General features: G+C 39.8%; 2 protein-coding genes across 2 annotated transcripts; one reads left to right on the top strand and one right to left on the bottom strand.

The window, feature by feature from the left end:
- Positions 1–1,582: 1,582 nt before the first annotated feature.
- On the top strand, positions 1,583–7,541 carry LOC132851164 (extracellular calcium-sensing receptor). Its single transcript, XM_060877801.1, has 6 exons — positions 1,583–1,830; positions 3,383–3,659; positions 4,083–4,916; positions 5,381–5,590; positions 6,045–6,168; positions 6,637–7,541. Exons 1-6 carry the CDS (start codon positions 1,583–1,585, stop codon positions 7,539–7,541), a joined length of 2,598 nt encoding a protein of 865 aa, XP_060733784.1.
- An 8,349-nt stretch (positions 7,542–15,890) lies between these two features.
- Positions 15,891–20,055, bottom strand: LOC132851723 (extracellular calcium-sensing receptor-like). The gene is made up of 6 exons (XM_060878709.1): positions 19,916–20,055; positions 19,331–19,622; positions 18,445–19,242; positions 18,121–18,351; positions 17,611–17,734; positions 15,891–16,789 (listed from the first exon to the last, which is right to left on the bottom strand). The coding sequence occupies exons 1-6, from the start codon at positions 19,951–19,953 to the stop codon at positions 15,891–15,893; spliced, it is 2,382 nt and encodes a 793-aa protein (XP_060734692.1). The 5' UTR covers positions 19,954–20,055.
- Positions 20,056–21,706: the final 1,651 nt, after the last annotated feature.

The raw sequence follows: 21,706 nt of genomic DNA, 5'->3' as shown, positions 1-21,706 counted from the left end.
ATAATAATAATTTCATGGATTCATGGTTCTCAATAATTTCACATTCTCATAATCTCTGAAGCCATAATACAGTGATGAGTTTCACTTAATAGACACTCACAAATCACAATCTGGTCTGTTGATAAATGATAAATCTATCATTCGTTATAACTTGCTATTTCATAATCTGCTTAAAAGACACACTATAGACTCACAGCATGTCTCACAGCATGTCAAAACCGATCTGATAAGCTATTAAACTTTTAAGATATTTGAATTTTAATAGAATTATTTCTTTTAAAAGTCAGTAGCTTCTATATAGAATTAATGCTCCAAACTAAGTGCAATAGTATCTACTACATCTAAAATATCCTACATCTCTCACCTTGGCAGGGATAAATGTTAAATAAAAAAGAGCTTCAAAATGGTCTAAACCAGTGTTGTAACTAACAAAATCGATAACAGTATCAATCTTCCCTAGGATATACTGAAAATGTTAATGAATTTCATTTTAGAAAAAGATTCAATAGTGGTCAATAGGGCATGTGGTAGCCCAGTGATTAAGGTGTTGGGCTACCAATCGGAAGGTTGTGAGTTCGATCCCAGGCCCACCAAGCTGCCACTGTTGGGCCCCTGAGCAAGGCCCTTAACCCTCAATTGCTCCGCTGTATAAAAACGAGATAATGTAAGTCGCTCTGGATAAGGGCGTCTGTCAAATGCTATAAATGTTTAAAAGTGTTAGGAATAACACTGTTTAGAATCTATTGAAGTTGTTTTCTGAATCAAAGTACATTCATTTAAGAAACAGTTAAACTCGTTAATCATTCATTCATTCCTCTTCTACCGCTTATCCGAACTACCTCGGGTCACGGGGAGCCTGTGCCTATCTCAGGCGTCATCGGGCATCAAGGCAGGATACACCTTGGACGGAGTGCCAACCCATCACAGGGCACACACACACTCATTCACTCACGCAATCACACACTACGGACAATTTTCCAGAGATGCCAACAACCTACCATGCATGTCTTTGGACCGGGGGAGAAAACCGGAGTACCCCCTAAACTCATTACTGTGAGATGTAATATATTCTAGAGAAGGTGTCCAATACGGTAGAAATGGTTGTCAACCTTGTGAAATTATGGTGACAATTTATGATTTAAAACGAACAAGGCCTACTTAGCTACTGATGCTTATTTATATTCAAAATTTGAATTGAACAAACTAAAGATACTTGTAGTATGTTTGGAAAAACTCAGACTCCAGAAGTCTCTACGGGTTTCTGACTTGATTTAGTTGTTGTTGTTGTACATGTTAATGTGCCCTTATTTGTTTGGTGTGCGTTTGATCAGAAATATCTGAATGTAACTTTACGGTTCCACGTCACCGCTCGCTCAGCTGTGTGCTAGTTCCTAATTGTCAAGCAATTATCTTTAATTTCTATTCCTGGGAAAAGGAGGTGTGATTTGGAACAGCTCAGAACAATTTAGTACATGTTTTATTTTCTTCTTGTTTTCTCTTAGGACTCTGTGGGTATTAGAAATAGCTACAGAAACTGTCTTCGGCTAGAGAAAGACAGAGCAGTGAAGCTTCACCTGATCTCATGACCACTGCAGTCCTTTCACCGTGCCTGTTCCTGTTGGCATTAGTATTATGGATAGTGTGGGAGGTAGTGGTGGGGACATCTCAGGAGGAGAGGTGTGTGTATCGGGACCGTTCACAGCATCTAGACACTGTGGGTCTCTCTCAGGATGGAGATGTGATTATTGGAGCACTCATCAATTTCTACATGCTACCACCAGCCCTTGACATGAGCTTCACCACAGAACCGTACCTGCAGTCCTGCTATGAGTGAGTGAGTTGCTGCCTGTTGGTATCTGTCCGAATTCACCAACTATTAAAGTGAACTGTTAATGGTGTTGCAGGAAATTTTTGACCAATGACATTTTTGAATTTCTGTGATTTCTCTTCACAGGCAAACCTGGACCATTCGCCACTGCATTATCATTATTATTATTATTATTATTATTATTATTATTTTTATGAATTTTTTTATTATTTTTTAATTTTACTATTTTATTAGCAGGCTTACATTGGAAAAGTCAATGTTATACACACTGCTAGTTATGTGTTAACCATTCTGTCAAAATGATATTGTCAATGTCAATTTTCTTTATGTACAGTGTATATATATATATATATATATATATATATATATATATATATATATATATATATATATATATATATATATATATATATATATATATATATAGTTGTTTATATTGTGTATATATATATATACTACATGAAATTAGTTCTTGGCCTTAGAAGGTCACGTCAGCAAACAGGGATGAAGTGATGTTTTTCTGCTCCATCTCATCTTCCTCAATAACCAGTCATGTCTTTGTCGAAAGTTCAAGAACAGACCTCTCAGTGGTTCTTTTAAATAGCCAATGTATTGTTGTAGACAAATGTTTATGAATTCTGTATTCAGGGGGTCTGTGGAATTTAATTTGCAGTTAAAGGTTTCCCGATGACAAAATGTTCGATATCTGCTCTAGTGAGCCAAATGTTTAAACAAATTTTATTTATATTGTCTCTGGAAAAAGTACAGTAGTGTACCTTTAAACTTTTAAAATGTATTAATGATCTGATTATTTACCTTATTAAAGGTACACATTTCCACATTTCTAGGTGAAAAATCTACATAAAAGATATAAATTCAGCATAAATTCAGCAACCTAAAATCTAATCTAAAGGAGATGATGTCATTGTTCCCTTGATTGTCTGATTGACTTTACAGGACGAACTGTGTGTCTACTGAGCCTGAAGTGCACGAGATGCAAACAATCATGAGTTTTGTTTTTTTAGGTCTGTTTGTACTGTAGTGCACTTCATTCCTGGTGTACTTGTGTAAATGACAAATCAGAATTTAACTACGTACAGTAAGGTTTCACAAGTAGACAAATGCTTGTCCCTTTCATGTGTGCTTTCGACATGCAGGGCTGCATTTCTCTTTTTCATTGATTAATTTATCCACGGTCAAATTTATGTCTTGCTTACGATCTTCACCCTAGAGAAAAAATATAAATCCGAATTTTTTGATGGTTAATTAATTTTTTTCATGTCCATTCAGACAGGAGCAGCTCGAGCCCTCTCCAGCTTTTTGCATTGTATTTGGCTGTGATTTCTTTTTTCTTTTTGTTTTTAACATAAAAAAAGTGTAAATAGCATGGCAAACAAACTGGTATTATTTTTTTATTATGCAATAAATGTGTGTGTGTGTGTGTGTGTGTGTGTGTGTGTGTGTGTGTGTGTGTTTTGCTTTACTGAATCAAATATTGCATGCGTGTATCTCAAAGACAGTTAACTCCCCTCTCCTTGTCTGCTGTCTGCTCAGGTTTCAGGAGAGTCCTGTGCAGTGGGCTCAGGCTGTTGTCTTTGCTGTGGAGGAGATTAACAGGAATCCTTCTTTGCTCCCGGGGGTTCGTCTGGGCTACCGAATCATGGATAGTTGCTCACGCTACCCACATAGTTTGAGATCAGTCATGTCCTTGATCAGTGGAGGGAACGGCACCTGTGAAACCTCTCGACCTGCTAAACTAGTTGTCGGAGAAGCCACTTCCACACAGTCTATGATTCTGTCCAGAGTTCTGAGCCCACTGCATGTACCGATGGTGAGTGTCAGGCTGATCATAAAGATGAACAGTAAGCCACTGTATAGAGACATATTCTATAATTTTCTTACAGCGGTCGAAATAATAAGCCACCATAATAAAAGATATGATGTTTCTTATTCTGGTTCTAAGGGTATTTGACCAGTGACTTTAACTGAATAGGTTTAATCCAAGCTTCAGGATACTCATATTAAATTCATCTTTTAATTAATACCAATGTCTTTATTATTCACAAAGTAAAAATGAACTAAATATTTAAATAAATGGTTTGTTTTTACGAAGTACATCTGCACTGAGGGAGTTTACGTGTCTATGTGTTTGTATGAAGTGTAAATGATTATAAAGTTAATAAACTGGCAACATGATCATTTTGAATGTATGTATTTTTAAATAGGTTGGGAATATATTGTGTTTATCCCTCAGATCAGCTACCTGGCTACATGTGTGTGTCTCAGTAACAGACGAGAATATCCTAATTTCTTTCGCACCATCCCCAGTGACATGTATCAGGCTCGCACCATGGCCCAGATGGCCAGACGTTTTGGCTGGACCTGGGTTGGTGCTGTGGTGGAGGAAAATGACTATGGACTCCAAGCAGTGCAGGCGTTTAGGGAGGAAACGAAAGGCACCAGCATCTGCCTAGCTTTTGTCAGCACTATCTTTCGTGAGAGAATGGAAAAAGATGTGGACCGTGCCGTGAAGATGGTGCAGAGCTCATCTGCTCGTGTGATCATGGTATTTGCTTGGTATACAGATGTAGAAGTGTTTCTCACTGAGCTGGTTCGGAGAAATGTGACAGACCGCCAGTTCCTTGCCAGTGAGATCTGGAGTACCAGCAGCCTTCTCTTGAGCAACCCTGAGCTCTACACCATTGCACAAGGCACACTGGGTGTAGCTGTTAGGAGTGCACCCATTCCTGGATTTGAGAAACATCTGCAAGAGCTCCATCCCTCACGGAATCCACGAGATACCATCCTAAGAGTGTTATGGGAGAGGACGTTTGGCTGCAGCCCAGTGCAGAACAACATGGTAGCCTCTCAGAGTGTCTTACCACCATGCAGTGGGAAGGAGAGTCTCGAGAAGGTTCAGAATGCCGTTACAGATGTCTCCAACTTAAGAGCCACTTATAACGTATATCTAGCTGTTTATGCAGCTGCATATGCGCTCCACTCTCTGCTGAACTGCACTGCACCAAACAGCTCTGACCCCAAGCTGACCCCAGGCTGCTCATCTCCAGACATCATCACTACACAACAGGTGAGATGTATGATTTATATTTTATGCCATCTATATTGTTCTGAATTTATATTACATATATATAATTCCAGTAGTCTAAATGGAGTCAGTGATACCTAAAAACCCACCTTAGCTATAAATGTTTGATATAGGAAAGTAATCCACAGGGGGTCATTTTTATTGTTCCACAACCAAAGATGACAATTATTGGACCTATTATTTAAAAAGCATGTTAAAAAGCATTTTTATTATTTAATATAAATAATCTGACTCCAAGTTCTGACCCAATCTGACTCAAGTGCTGTGTTTACTAATATTATCCTTGATGTAAAAAAATATATATGTATGATTTAATAACTAAATTAGATAATCATAAAAAAATAATGAAAAGTCCTAAATGTGAAATTTAGTGAAGTGTGTCTCAGATTTTAGCTTTTATCCAAAACGCGACAGTCCTTCTAGCTCACCTTCCTCCTGTCCTTCAGCTCTTAGAGCACCTTAAGCTGGTGAACTTCACCACTCAGCTGGGAGAGAAGTTTTACTTTGAAGATGGTGAGACTCCAGCCGTATATGACATAGTGAATTGGCAGAGAGGTCCAGGAGGAGCCTTGCAGTATGTCCTTATCGGCCGAATGGAGGGTTCAAACCTCATCATTAATAAATCTGCCATCAGCTGGCCAGGAAACTCCAACAAGGTAATTAAAATTCTTCCAGTACAGGAAATTAGCTCATAACCAAATTAGCTTATAAAAACAATTTGTACAATAACATTTTGACCGGAATTATTGTGTGTGTGTGTGTGTGTGTATGTGTGTGTGTGATTCCACACAATGGACTTGTGTCTATGCACTATCAAAGATCATGTCATATACTGTATATATCCCCTAATAATTTATCAATTATTTAGCATAATTATTTCCAGCATTCCTCAGAGTTTTTATTGATTTATTTGCTGTTGATTTCCAGTGATTCAGCTTTCAAATAATTTTTAACTTTCAGTTCTTAAACGCTTCAAAATACTGGCCATTATGAAGTAAAATATCACTGTACTATATGCATCATTTGCATATCTGTTCTGATTTAAAAAGTTAAAATATATAGAAATATGTGTCAACCTCTGCGTTTTCTTTGTGTCTCTGATCATTTTAGGTGCCTGTGTCTGTGTGCACTGATGAATGCCCCCGAGGGACACGGAAAGCCATGAAGAAGGGCCTACCAGTTTGCTGCTTTGACTGCCTGCCCTGCACTGAAGGAGAATTCAGCAACGTCACAGGTCATTAAATTTCCCATCAATTAACAAGTCCCTGAAAACAAGTACTGCTTACATCATCATGCACAGAAGGGCACAACAAGTCAAGTACCATTTGTGTCCAGGAAAATCCAGGAATTTCTTTTGTTACTATTTCTGTCATTACCATGCATCTTTCCTAACGTTTATTTTCTATAACAGTAGCTCAGACATTAGTTCCCATTGCAAGGCAAATAATAAGTTATTAATCATTTTTTTTGGATAGTAACAAATTTCACAATAACTCGTGTTGTAAATGCTGAACATATAAATATTTAAAGCATGAATAAGCATTAATATGGTGCATATTTCAGGTGAATATTAGGAGATGGTTAATTAAATATTTAAAAACATAGTCTCTGGTGTACCATTAGTGTTCTAAAGACCACAGTTATAGTTTAGGATTAAACTCGAACCAGACTAATTTTTTATTTTTTTTTATCTCTTTTATAGGATCGACAGAATGTCATCGTTGCCCACCAGAGTTCTGGTCCAATAGTCTCAGGACTGCATGTGTACCACGTGAGGTTGAGTACCTCTCCTTCAATGAGACCATGGGCATCACCTTGACTACTGTCGCTGTGTGCGGTGCCATGATGACAGCAGCTGTGGGTGTGGTCTTTGTGTACTACAGACAGACTCCTATTGTTAAGGCCAACAATTCTGAGCTGAGCTTCCTGCTCTTGCTGTCACTGAAACTCTGCTTCCTGTGTTCACTGGTGTTTGTGGGTCAGCCCTCATTATGGTCATGCAGGCTACAGCAAGCGGCGTTCGGGATCAGTTTTGTTCTGTGTATCTCCTGCATCCTGGTCAAAACCATAGTGGTTCTGGTTGCATTTCGTTCAGCTAGACCTGGATCTGCAGCCCTTATGAAGTGGTTTGGACCAGGCCAGCAAAGAGGAAGCGTTATGTTCTTTACCTGTATTCAGGTGATTATCTGTGCTGTATGGTTGTCCCTCAGTCCCCCCTTTCCTCACCGCAACTTAAGCATTCAAGGGTCAAAGATCATCTTAGAGTGCATGGTGGGGTCAGTGACAGGCTTTTCTCTGGTTTTGGGCTACATTGGACTGTTAGCTGCCATTTGCTTTCTTCTGGCCTTCTTCGCCCGGAAACTTCCAGACAACTTTAACGAAGCCAAATTCATCACTTTCAGCATGTTGATCTTCTGTGCTGTGTGGATCACCTTTGTTCCAGCATACATCAGCTCTCCTGGAAAGTACAGTGTCGCCGTAGAGATATTTGCCATCCTGGCTTCCAGTTTTGGTGTCCTGATCTGTATATTTGCCCCAAAATGTTACATCATTTTACTCAGACCAGAAAAGAACACCAAGAAATTTCTCATGGGAAAACTACAATAGAGAACAGAATCTGCTGTGATTTAGTCACTGATTTCTCATTAATAATGAAACAATGCTCTTGATACTTGTCTCTCTTTTTTCCCAATATACATGTAGTCACTAAAAGCGATGAATGGTTCATCTAGGTACCTCCAAATGATATATATGGAAATAAGAAATTATACTAGTTACCATTTACTAAATTGTTTTACTGATTACAAATAAAGTTCATGTGAATTGATTTCACTGTTTGTAATAACAGTTTCCATAATAAAATCTTTTACCTTTTGACTTTAACTGTTTTACTTTAGTCTATTGGAAATAATAATAAACATCCACATAAGTTCCTGAACATATCCCCATACACCACCTGAGTAAGGATACAGAGCTATCCAGCCTGTCCCCACACTAGGAGACTATAAGAATGTTTATTACAATGTGCAGCTTTTACCTGAATAAAGGCCATTTGATATGGCTTCATCAGCTGGACCAGATCTGGGATTGTTTTGAGTGAGGTCAGTCAGAGGGCTGTTTGTAGGCACAAAGCTATTGTAAGATCCAAATAACCCCAGAAACTGCTTTACCTTCTATTTGGTCTTGGGTTGGGGGTTCGATTCCCGCCTCCGCCTTGTATGTGTGGAGTTTGCATGTTCTCCCCGTGCCTCGGGGGTTTCCTCCGGGTACTCCGGTTTCCTTCCCCGGTCCAAAGACATGCATGGTAGGTTGATTGGCATCTCTGGAAAATTGTGTGTGCCCTTCGATGGGTTGGCACTCCGTCCAGGGTGTATCCTGCCTTGATGCCCGATGATGCCTGAGATAGGCACAGGCTCCCCGTGAGTGGTCTTGGGCTTCTGCCGGGTTGCACTCATTGCTGTAAAAACAATTTTCAGATGCACCTGTCCATGGCCCAATTGGAAGAACAGAGACCATCTAATTTTATACAGATTTGGGTTTACTATGAGTGTCTACTTGTCTATCACAATGCTCTCAGAGTGGGTGAATTTGAATTCATTGTTGTCTGTCGTTACCAGAGGTGGGAGTAAGTCACACGTGTGCAAGTCACAAGTAAGTCTCAAGTCTTAACCTTCAAGTCTCAAGCGAGTCATTCTTTGTTAAAGTCAAGTCAAGTCAAGTCAAGTCATTGCTTTATGTCAAGCAAGTCAAGTCAAGTCGTAGCTTGAGTAAAGCAAGTCACTGGCAAGTCATACAAGTTTGATGATTTAACTAAATGTATATATTAAACAAAGTTAAATCTACAGTATTTATGGACTATGAGAGTTTTATTTGCAACAAAAAATGATTATATGCATTTATTTTTAAAAGGTGTCCACATACAGGTGAGTTGTAAATACAATATAAATCTAAAAATGAATAAAAATCAAAACTACAAAGCCTACAAAGATGTAAATGTAACAGAAATAAGGCCAACATAAAAGCATGAAAGGTTTCAATATGCCTCAAACATGGCAGAAGACCATGGAAAAGTATATATATAAAAAAGTACAATGGTTTCTGTGCAACCAAATGGCATTTTTTGAACAGGCATTCCCTTTTAATGGACATGAACACATCCTTAAATTAGATCCTTCCTTTTTAACAACAACAATAATAACAACAACAATCAATCACGTCAATCAAAAAACGTAAATTATTGAATCACACAAACCTTGAAGTGAATGAACTATTGGAGAGAGAGAGAGAGAGATGATTGGAGTGAGTGTAATTTATTAATTAAAGGGATAGTTCACCTAAAAATGAAAATTCTATCATCTTTTTCTCATCCTCATGATGTTACAAACCTGTATAAATTTCTTTGTTTTGATGAACACACATGTAGATATTTTGAGGAATGTTTGTAACCAAACCATTCATGAGCCCCATTCACTTCCATAGTGGGGAAAAAAGAATACTATGGAAGTGAATGGGGCTCATGAATGGTTTGGTTACAAACATTCCTTAAAATATCTTCCTCCGTGTTCATCAAAACAAAGAAATTTATACAGGTTTATAACATCATGAGGGTGAGAAATTGATGACAGAATTTTTTTATTTTTAGGTGAACTATCCCTTTAAATTGAATGTGTGTGCGTGTGCATGCGAGACAAGAATATGGCTCTGCTTGCAACTCTGAAGTTTTTTATTTTTATAGTTATATTTATGTTTTTTATAGACAGGGAAAGGTAGAGAGCTGGCTGATATGATGGAGAGAAGGAAGGTGGATATACTGTGTGTACAGGAGACCAAGTGGAAGGGTAGCAAGGCTCGTAGTATAGGAGCAGGATTCAAGCTGTTTTATTATGGTGTGGATAGTAAGAGAAATGGGGTAGGTGTGGTCCTGAAGGAGGAGTTTGTGAGGAATGTTCTAGAGGTGAAGAGAGTGTCAGACAGGGTGATGAGTCTGAAGTTAGAGATTGAAGGGGTGATGTTGAATGTTGTTACTGGTTATGCCCCGCAGGTAGGTTGTGAGTTAGAGGAGAAAGAGAGATTCTGGTGTGAATTCGATGAGGTGATTGAGAGTATTCCCAAGGGTGAGAGAGTGGTGATAGGAGCGGATTTTAATGGACATGTTGGTGAGGGGAACACAGGTGATGAGGAAGTGATGGGCAAGTTTGGAGTTAAGGAAAGGAACCTTGAAGGACAGATGGTAGTAGACTTTGCTAAGAGGATGGACATGGCTGTGGTTAACACTTATTTTCAGAAGAGGGAGGAACATAGAGTGACTTACAAGAGTGGAGGTAGGAGAACACAGGTAGACTACATCCTTTGTAGAAGAGGCAATCTGAAAGAGATTAGTGACTGTAAAGTGGTAGTGGGAGAGAGTGTAGCCAGACAGCATAGGATGGTGGTGTGTAGGATGACTCTGATGGTCTGTAAGAGGAAGAGGTCAAAGATAGAGAAGAAAACTAAGTGGTGGAAGCTGAGAAAGGAGGAATGTTGTGAGGAATTTAGACAGAAGTTGAGGCAGGCTCTGGGTGGTCAGGTAGTGCTGCCAGATGACTGGGAAACTACAGCAGAAGTGATCAGGGAGACAGGGAGAAAGGTGCTGGGTGTGTCATCTGGAAGGAGGAAAGAAGATAAGGAGACTTGGTGGTGGAATGAGGAAGTTCAGGATAGTATCCAGAGGAAGAGATTAGCCAAGAAGAAGTGGGATATGGACAGGACTGAAGAGAATAGACAGGAATACAAGGAGTTACAGCACAGAGTGAAGAGGGAAGTGTCTAAGGCCAAGCAGAAGGCATATGACGAGTTGTACACTAGGTTAGACACTAGAGAAGGAGAGAAGGACTTGTACAGGTTAGCTAGACAGAGGGATCGAGATGGGAAGGATGTGCAGCAAGTTAGAATTATTAAGGATAGAGATGGAAGGGTGCTCACAAGTGAGGAGAGTGTACAGAGGAGATGGAAGGAATACTTTGAGGAGCTGATGAATGAGGAAAATCAGAGGGAAAAAAGAGTAGAAGGGGTGAACTCTGTGGAACAGGAAGTAGATAAGATTAGAAAGGATGAAGTCAGGAAGGCTTTGAAGAGGATGAAAAGTGGAAAGGCAGTTGGTCCTGACGACATCCCGGTAGAGGTCTGGAAGTGTCTAGGAGAGGCAGCAGTGGAATTTTTAACTAGTTTGTTCAACAGGGTTTTAGAAAGTGAGAGGATGCCTGAGGAATGGAGAAGGAGTGTGTTAGTGCCGATCTTTAAGAATAAGGGTGACGTGCAGAGTTGCAGCAACTATAGGGGGATAAAGTTGATGAGCCATACAATGAAGTTGTGGGAAAGAGTAGTGGAAGCTAGGTTAAGGAAGGTGGTGAAAATTTGTGAGCAGCAGTATGGCTTCATGCCCAGAAAGAGCACAACAGATGCAATTTTTGCTCTGAGAATGTTGATGGAGAAGTATAGGGATGGTCAGAGGGAGTTGCACTGTGTGTTTGTAGACTTAGAGAAAGCGTATGACAGGGTGCCAAGAGAAGAGCTGTGGTACTGTATGAGGAAGTCAGGAGTAGCAGAGAAGTATGTCAGAGTGGTGCAGGACATGTATGAGAGGAGCAGGACAGTGGTGAGGTGTGCTGTAGGTCAGACAGAGGAGTTCACAGTGGAGGTGGGACTGCATCAGGGATCGGCTCTGAGCCCCTTCCTGTTTGCTATAGTGATGGACCAGTTGTCAGAGGAGGTCAGACAGGAGTCTCCTTGGACGATGATGTTTGCAGATGACATTGTGATCTGTAGTGAGAGCAGGGAGCAGGTGGAGGAAAACCTGGAGAGGTGGAGGTTTGCACTGGAGAGAAGAGGAATGAAAGTCAGTCGTAGTAAGACTGAGTACATGTGTGTGAATGAACGGGAGGGAAGTGGAACAGTAAGGTTACAGGGTGAAGAGGTGAAGAAGGTACAGGAGTTTAAGTACTTGGGGTCAACAGTCCAGAGTAATGGAGAGAGTGGGAAAGAAGTAAAGAAGCGAGTGCAGGCAGGTTGGATTGGGTGGAGAAAGGTGTCAGGAGTTCTGTGTGATAGGAAAGTGTCAGCAAGAATCAAGGGGAAGGTGTACAGGACAGTGGTGAGACCGGCCATGCTGTATGGTTTAGAGACAGTGTCACTGAAGAAGAGACAGGAGTCGGAGCTAGAGGTAGCCGAACTGAAGATGTTGAGGTTTTCTTTGGGAGTGACAAGATTGGACAGGATTATATGTGCATCCCCATAAACGATCCATACGCTTTTCACTCAAAGCCTAACACTGAAGACCAATTATAAGTGCTATTGCAAAACAGCTGACATTTCAACATAAACAGTGACCAACCATTTACACTACATTGCGCTTGCAAAAAATTAAATTTGATAAAAAATTTGAACTTTGTCACTCAATTGTGAGCGATGTGGTCGCATACTGCTGTTCTTCTCTTCTCATCTTGCACAAAATCCCGGTACCCGGACTTAATTATTTTTGGTGTAGCGCCTTCCATGTTTCGTCACGACTGTTAAGGTTTATTAGTTAGTGCGCGCGCTCCCTCTGCTTGCCTGCTGCGTCATGTGATTAGATTACGCTCTTGCGTGCGTTTAAAAACAGATTTTAAAAAATAAACAAAAAAAAAACCATGTTATTTCGAGTCATTTAACTCAAGTCCGAGTCAAGTCTCAAGTCATGTATGTCAAGTCAAAGTCAAGTCGAGTCTTTTTTTAATATTTGTCAAGCAAGTCTCAAGTCTCAACTGTGCGACTTAAGTCCGACTCGAGTCAAGTCATATGACTCGAGTCCTCCATCTCTGGTCGTTACTATAAATAACAATGGCATACAGTACAAATAGGCAGGTGGGGTTTGACCATGATTTGTTACAAAATATGGTCAGGATTCTGAAGAACCCAAACAGATGGGTAATAAATTGTTGTAAACCAATTGAAATGACAATGTGAATAATAATATGAACACTTCGAATCTGTAAGGAGGAGTCATACGGCTGGTAAACCATGTGCAGCGCAGTTTATTCACAAATACAGAAACAGACAGGCAAAGTCAATCATGGCAGAGACGATATCGGAGGGCAGGCAAAATCAGTAACGAGAGAACGGGCAAAGGTCAGGGCAGGTGGCAAACAATCAGGGAATTGAGAGACAGAAACTGAATCAAAAACCGGAAACAAACAAATAGGAAACGCTCAGACTGACTGGGGTGTGTAGTCCGGAACCAGTTAATATTCCGGAGATGCTTCTCTCCGTTGCTGGTCGGGAGGTGAGGCAGGTACACTGATCGTGACAGAACCACAGTTTATCCAGGTCTCTCAAGTGTCACGCATCTAGCGTGGCAGTCCCTCATTTGGGTCTTTTCTCATGCTTTCTTGCCACACATTGTATTTCTCACAAAGAAATATGCCGCAGCACCCAAAATATATCAGTCCGCACCGCTGTCTCTATAGAACCGGGCAGGAATCAAGCGTGTCTCCCCTGGAGTTCTTAGTCTAGTCGAGCCTGACACTTATCAGCCAATCAAAAAAAGAGGCTACACAACAGCCAATCAGAAAATAGCACTATTGTATCTGGGTAAGCGACAGAGACAGAGCTATCAGTAACTCTGTTAAAAGACCCTGCCTCTAATTTCATTTTCAAACCCTCACTTAAGAACAGATATGAGATACTAATTCAAATGAAATACTGTACCAATTTAGGAATGTAATAGGCTTCAAATGAACATACATTTTGTTATGTAGTAATTCTACCGTGTGTGTGTAATTGTTACAGGAAATATGTATCGTTACAGCTTTAAATTACTAAGTAAAATAAATGTGTCAGTAGTCCTTATATAGTCCTAAATACCATGTATTTTGGTAGCTGGTGAAGATTGTACTCATAACCATTATGTCCTCTTAGTGCTAGATCTGCTTTGCCAAAACCTGCACAGCCCTATCGTCTTGTTTTAGTGCTGTTTGTAAGACACACAGCTAAAATTCATCGGATCAATTTTCACATAGATTTACTTATAGATTTAAATCATATAGATGTGGTTCCTGCTGTCTGACTTTTAATCTATAACATATCATTTAAAAGCTTCTCATCAGTTCAGTTCATGAAGCCAGATTAAAATTGAATGTTGGTGCAATGTTGGGAAGATTGTCCATGAAAATCTTACCATTGTGTAGGGACGGTTCTAGGGTCTCATCTTTAGGGGGTTTTAGCCCTCAGTGAGAATTTAAAACAGAAGAGTTTTATATTATATATTATATGACTACATAGTAAGCCAAAAGTTATGGTATTGTTTAAAATGGCAAAAGTGGACACCAAAATTTTATGCATGATGTAATGATGCCAGTCTTGAATCAGATCAGTTTGCATTCTCTACAAACAGTGTGTCCAATGAATGCAGTCATTAATAAACAAATATTCACAAGACAAAGACCAAATCAATAAATGTTATTTTTATTTAGTATTGAATGGATTGTTTGCATTAATATTTTGTTTGTGCTATAACTCTGGTAATAAGAATAGTGACATTTCACTGCTTTTGGTTGCCGTCTTTGCGGCTTTCCGTCGATTAACGTTATAGATCAGTGGTCTTCACTATTTTTTTCATGTGAGCCACACTGATAGGACAAAGTCAATAGGAGAGCCACTTTCACCGCAAAGTATGCCAAGTTATTCAGTCTTAAATAGCTTATCTGCTTAAATACAATGTACAATATTGCAATACAATAATTACTCGAGTTGCGGATGATGCATGCTCCCCATCAGTTACCTCTTTTGTCACTGTCACATTGCTTTGTTGCCGTTCATTTTGTGCGCGGGATTGTTTGATAAGAAATCGATCCATTTTTTAGTCCGTGTGTACAGTAAACACAAGTTGTTAACTAGCATGAAACACAAACTAGCTTCTGGCAGGCCGCCAAAAACTGGCTATTGCGCAGAACGCAGTGAGTCAGTGACGAGTCAAATAATATATATAAATATATATTATTATTTGTAATAGAGCACATTCGTTTTTCTATGCTTCCCTGATTGTTTTTAATGTTATTTAAATGAAAAATACATTTTAACCACATGATCATATCATCGTATTATTTACTGCCATGCGAGCCGCATATGTGCTTCTCCATTCAAATAAAGCAGACAGCTGAAGACGCACTATTGAACGACTACAACGCACGCGTGTAAAAGCAAAGCAAAAAAAAAAATGCTCTTGGATCAAACTGATAAATAATTTTCTTTCCCATTTACGACATGTCCTGCATTTTAACGTAATTTTAACTGTTTATTTATGAAAGTAAAAATTATACTTTTAGTTATAGGGTGGCTGAGATCACAGACAGGGGGCTGAAGCCACCCTAAAAAAGGGCTAGAACCTCTCCTGCCATTGTGCCTGAACAATAAGTGTATGATATGGCGTTGTGTGTATTACAATAAATTTCTGATATGGCTGATTTGATTTTGTTGCCAAGAAATGTGGACAATTTATTTACATTATTTGTGGATTTAGATCCATAGTAACACCTCTCACCCATCAAACTCATACAGTAACTTTCGTTTACAGCAAACTGACACAGTTTCAGAAAGTAACTATGACATTGTAAATATAGAACTTCTAGATTTGTAATTGACTTAGAGAAATGGTACAACTTGCTGGAACAAACTGAACATCCTTTTAATGTAATAATTAGCTCAATAGCCTGTGGCAAACCCAGTGTTCACAGGACCCTGGCAGAAGGTGGGCTACTTCCCTTAGCCTTCCCTCAAGATCCATGGTCCCACAATAGATTTTATCAATGGGCTTACATTTGTTACACATTGTAAGCCTTCAACAATCCTAAATCTAAACTATTAATATTATTGATAATTATTATAATCAGAATTATTACTGATCATTTTGCAATATGTCCCAAATGTCTTTAGTACTTTTTTCAACTATTTGGCCATCATGTTCTTTTTTGTGTTCTTATCTGGTCTGAGTAGGATGATGTAACACTTTGGGGCAAAGATACACAGCAGAAGGCCGTAACTCGATGCTAGGATGGCAAAGACCTCCACGGCTACCGTGTACTTCCCAGGAGAGCTGACGTACGCTGGAACAAATGCGATCCACACAGCACAGAATATCAACATGCTGAAAGTGATGAACTTTGCTTCGTTAAAATTATCCGGAAGCTTCCGAGCGAAGAAGGCCAGCAGGAAGCAGACAGCAGCCAGTAGACCAATGTAACCCAGAACCAGGGAGAAACCTGCCACTGAGCCTACTGCACATAGCAGCACCACCCGTGCTCCAAGCTCACCTCCTGCACTTTCAGTGGGCAAAGGAGGTGCCTGAACCAGCCACAGCACACAGATTCCCACCTGTATCAGTGTACAGAGGAAAATACCTGCCCTCTGCTGAACAGGACCAAAGTACCGCATCATATTTGAGCCTGGCAGAGTTGCTCTAAAGGCCACAAGCACAACCACTGTCTTACTGAGCACACAAGCCAAACACACCACAAAACTGATCCCAAACAGTGTATGGCGTAGCATGCAAGACCACGGCGCTGGCCGGCCAATAAAAGCCAGTGCACACAGAAAGCAGAATTTAAGTGACAGCAGCAGCAGAAAGCTCAGTTCAGAGTTGTTGGCACGGACCAGGGGTGTGTCTCGATGACGGAAAAAGGCAGCCAGGACGGTAACAGTAAGAGCTGCTCCAGAAGCTGAAAGCACTGTAAGGATGATGCCCATGTTATCTTGAAAGGACAGGAACTCCACTATCATTGGGATGCACTCTGTACGCTCAGTGTTGGACCAAAACCTCTCAGGACACTTTATGCACTCTGTAGAGTCTAGAAAGAAACATGATTATTAGAATTAAGCCTGATTCGAGGCGAAGATAATTTGTATAATGACAATTTTACGGTGTCACCACAGTGGATCAGTTGGTCCTGTATTTGATTCACACAGGTTTTAGGCTGGATGCCCTTCCTGGGGCAACCCTCACATTTATTTATGCAGGCTTGGGACATTAATTACATTCTAATAATTTACTCAAAATAATAATTAGTAAATTATTACATTTAATTATTTTGAATTTATTTATCATTTATTTTCTACCTTGATGGTCAATATCACAATATTATTAATAAACCGCTTCTTTTTTCTCTTCTCTTGCTCTTCACAAAAATAGAAATGATACAGATTCCTGATGAGAATATAACTTACTTATAGCGGTAAATGTACTCAGATAACGGTCCTTGTACAACACCCTGTAATGGTGCCTCATGGGAAAAAAGGCAACATAATATGATTTTATTATTATATTATATGATCGTTATAGTTGGTTTTAGCGTTGTAGACTTCCTTATTGTTGTAGGTTTTCCAGACATTTACAATAATATTTTGTGATGAAAGATACTCTTCATTTGTCTAATGTCTATTACATTTACATTACATACATATTTGTATCAATACATGTAATATCAGTGGGACACGAATGCCCAGGGGAATGCAATCAACCTTTATTTTAATGGCATTTCATTGGTTTTTAAGGGTAAATAATAACAATTGGTTGCTACGATGCTAAGTTGAGTGTTGACCTGCTATAGTGCTTGCTGTGTAGACAGTTCTAAAACACACAAAACTGCACTTTGAACGCTATGTACATTACCAGTAGCATTGCTGATCTCCCCTGATGCACATGGTATACAGTCATAGCAGCAGAGAGGCTTTCCTTTCTGTACAGCCTTCCTGGTGCCTGGAAGACAGCTGTCACTGCATACAGACACTGGGACCTGAATAGCAGAGATGAAATTTTCCACTCATTCACAGAAACATTTCAAAGGACATAACTTTATATTTTTTAATATAAATTGTTATGGAACAGAATAGGAATCATAAGACCTTTTTCAGGTGTAAGATGATTAATCACTGGTTCCTAATTATGAAACACCTCTTACACACTTGGAAGGCAATTTATTTTCCCTAGAGTTAATAATCGTTTTGCACACACACACACACACACACACACACGATTCCGTTGTTCTTTGGTTTGTTGAATAAATGCCATACATCAAGCTTAAAATTACAACACAACAAATGTATCACTGATACAACTGTCTGTGTCGGTGATGGCTGATACTGCTAGAACTTGAAATAGAACTAAAATGTATATACATACGTTGTCACCCCAGCCTCCTCCCCAGAACACTCTCCTGAGATCCAGCTGAAAGTCTTGCTGTGGTCCTCTTGCTGCATCAAACTGTCCTACTTTAACAAACTCCACTTTTCCGTCCGCCCCTACATGCCAGTTAATGATGTCATATGAGGCAGATGGATCCCCATTTTCATCAAAACTAACCATTTCACCCACTGGTGTTGTGAACTTGACAGACTTCAGGTAGTGTAGAAGCTAAAAACAAACCCAAACAATTACACTGTATTACCTAATACTTTCATTAAGGTCATACAAGCACAAATAACAAAGAACAAGAATTTTCTTCACCTGTTTAGGTTTTATTGGTTTAATATCAGGGCAGTCTCCATTCCCGAAAGGTCCTTTTCCAGGCTCGCATGCCAACATGTCCTGAATAGCATTTGCAATAGCATACACAGCTTTATAGACATTATACATTACATCAAAATACGTCTCTCCATGTTTTACTTTTTCCAGTCCTGTGCACTGTGGTCTTGAAGGTTGTGATTGAATTTGCTCCCAAAATCTACATCCAAAAACATCCTCCCAAACACTCTGCACCAGTGGCTCCAATAAGTGTTCTTCTGGGCTTAACTGGGTCAAATAGGTTCCCAGACCTTGGATATCAACCCGTCTCAGAGCAAAACCAAGGGTCCCTGCTAAGGAGATGCCACTCCAAGCAGAGTAGTGTGTAGAGGTGCTCCATGCTTCAGTGGCAATCCACTGCCTGTCAGTGGCATTCATCCTCACCACTTCTCTGAGCAGGACCTCCGTGTCAGGCCCGATAGCGAAAGTTACTACCACCCGAGCCTTGGAACTCTGAATTCTCTCCACAATGCGTTGAATCCTACTGGGTACATGGGATTTGGGGATGACTTCATGGTAGTCTACACATACACCGGAACCCTTTAGTTCCATCAACAGGAGATGCACACCACTTTTCCCATAAACATCATCTCCTGAGACAACCCCAACCCAAGTCCAGCCCATCAAGTTCAACAGACGGGCCATGGCTTTAGCCTGGAAGGCATCACTAGGAACTGTGCGGAGAAAGGTGGGATACCTAGTACGATCGCTGAGACATGCACAAGAGGCAAAGTAGCTAACCTGGAGAGACAAGAGCAGATTAACTAAATTAGTCTTTACTTTAGAGTGAAAGCTTTGTAAAAGAGTTAACCGATAAAAAAAAAATTACCATAGGGATGTCAAAAACACTCAAGGTATCAGCTACCAATATGGAAGCAGAGGAGCGTGCATCTCCAATAATGACAGGAACATTGGGAGCTGTTGTACACTGTTCCCCAGTCACTCTCTCCTCCAGTCCTGTCACCATTGCCAGAGCAGCACTCAGTGTACTGCTCTCAGCCAAGCATGTATCTGCAGCCAGGTAGCCCAGCGTGAAATTGGGCAACAGAGATGAGTTCCGGTTAATTTCCTCCACTGTGAAGATCATGGTTTGCAGCCAGTGGTAAGATCTTAATTCAACACTGAGGCAGAGATAAACAAAAAGAGAAATTTTAGAAACAATTATTATTTATATACATTTGAAAATAGCAAAGACAGTTTTGGTAAACTAAATGAAAATAAAATGACATAAATTTGGAGGAATGTCATTAAGGGTTTTTGGCACATTGAAAGCTAACAGATTACACAATTAAACCAACACATACTGTAGTCTTAGAACAAATCATTTTGCACTCCATCTCACACATCTTACACAATCTTACCTCATCCTATTTCTATGATATTTTTTTTCATCCTGAGGACACATAATTCTCACCTCTGACAATGGGCTCCCTGCACTTTCTGTATAAACATGTGATCTGGTTCAGGGGCTTCAACATAAATTGGAAAGAGACCCCCGATAATCACATCCCCTTCCTTATACAGGCTCCTGGAGATGGGTCTGGTCTGCAGAGTACAGGAAAGTCCCACAGAGTGCACCCAGACCGGCAAAATAAGGAACCCTAGTGCCCACAGCCAGGCATCCACAGCCATCACCTAAGCAGAGATATGAGGAAAGACAGAATGAGTGAAAGGAAGAAAAATGCAAGGCCTTGCATCTTCTGCAGAGACAGGTAGTGAGAAGCGTTCCTGTTTAGTACAGGTAAATTTGCCCAGAGCAAAAAAACATTTGGGGTCATTTTGGAAAGTCCTTGTGGAGCAATTTTCAGGTTCATCAAAACAACTTATGAGCAGAATCTTTTTTCTCTCTGTCTAACTCTTCATACAGGGAAAGTTGGATGTATTTGACCCATAGGTCAAAATAATTGAAAAAATATCTTTTAAAAAAGAATTAATCTCCTTCAGTCTGTCTAACCTTAATGTGTAAAAAAATTATTTATTATTCATTTCTTCAATCTGTCATTCGTCCCTAGAAACTAGGGGGCAATTAAACCAAATTAAGCAATCACTGTGACATCATGGATAATTACTTTGTTTTTACAGAAGGCGGTAAACAACGTTATTTCCTGTTCTATATTTATCTTTCTAGGAGCTAAGCATTATGACTCACATATTGTCAAGTTCACTTTGGCCTTCTTCAATAATAAAGAGAAATCAGACTAAATTTCTTTAATAATTGGGGTATAGTACCGAACCATTTTGCCCAGGTGTAGGCACATACAAAATCTAGGTGAATGAGTGAATTAGTAATTATACTGGAAACAAGAAAGACAAATTTGTTATGTGCTGCATTCAGGGTCTTATGTCATATTGAAACCTATTTGTGATGGTGTGTAAAGTATTTCAATTCTGATTGGTCAGATGGTGATACATTTTTATGTAGGAGAAGCTCTGTACAGTAAATCACAGGTTTATATTTAAAGCTCTCATTCATATACATTGGATACTCCACATAAATGACAAGCTGACATTTTGTCCTGTTAACTTTAAGATAGAAACTATTGTATTTGCTGCTGTATAACTGCTATAATGTTAATGAGCATGAAGGCTGTAACATAACAGGAAATAATTTCATAGACATTCTACAAAAATTTGGGTATGTATATTAAACAGCAAGTACACTTTGTGATTCCATTTATTATTTATATTTATTTTTATTATTTTCACCAAGGTGTTTTTTCCTTAAAAATATATTTCAGCAGCGTTTGGTGTCCCTCTAGTGGTGCTGAAATGAACTGAAATGGGTGAAGGAAAAAATAGCATATACATGAAGAAAAAAGATTTTTACTCTTTACACTTACTCACTCACTCATTTTGTACCGCTTATCCGAACCGCTTATATCTCGGGTCACGGGGAGCCTGTGCCTATCTCAGGCGTCATCGGGCATCAAGGCAGGATACACCCTGGACGGAGTGCCAACCCATCGCAGGGCACACACACACTCTCATTCACTCAAGCAATCACACACTACGGACAATTTTCCAGAGATGCCAATCAACCTACCATGCATGTCTTTGGACCGGGGGAGGAAACCGGAGTACCCGGAGGAAACCCCCGAGGCACGGGGAGAACATGCAAACTCCACACACACAAGGTGGAGGCGGGAATCGAACCCACAACCCTGGAGGTGTGAGGCGAACGTGCTAACCACTAAGCCACCGTGCC

This window comes from Tachysurus vachellii, chromosome 9 (genome assembly GCF_030014155.1).
Source record: "Tachysurus vachellii isolate PV-2020 chromosome 9, HZAU_Pvac_v1, whole genome shotgun sequence".
Lineage (NCBI taxonomy): Eukaryota > Metazoa > Chordata > Actinopteri > Siluriformes > Bagridae > Tachysurus > Tachysurus vachellii.
This window is presented reverse-complemented; position numbering and strand designations above follow the sequence as displayed.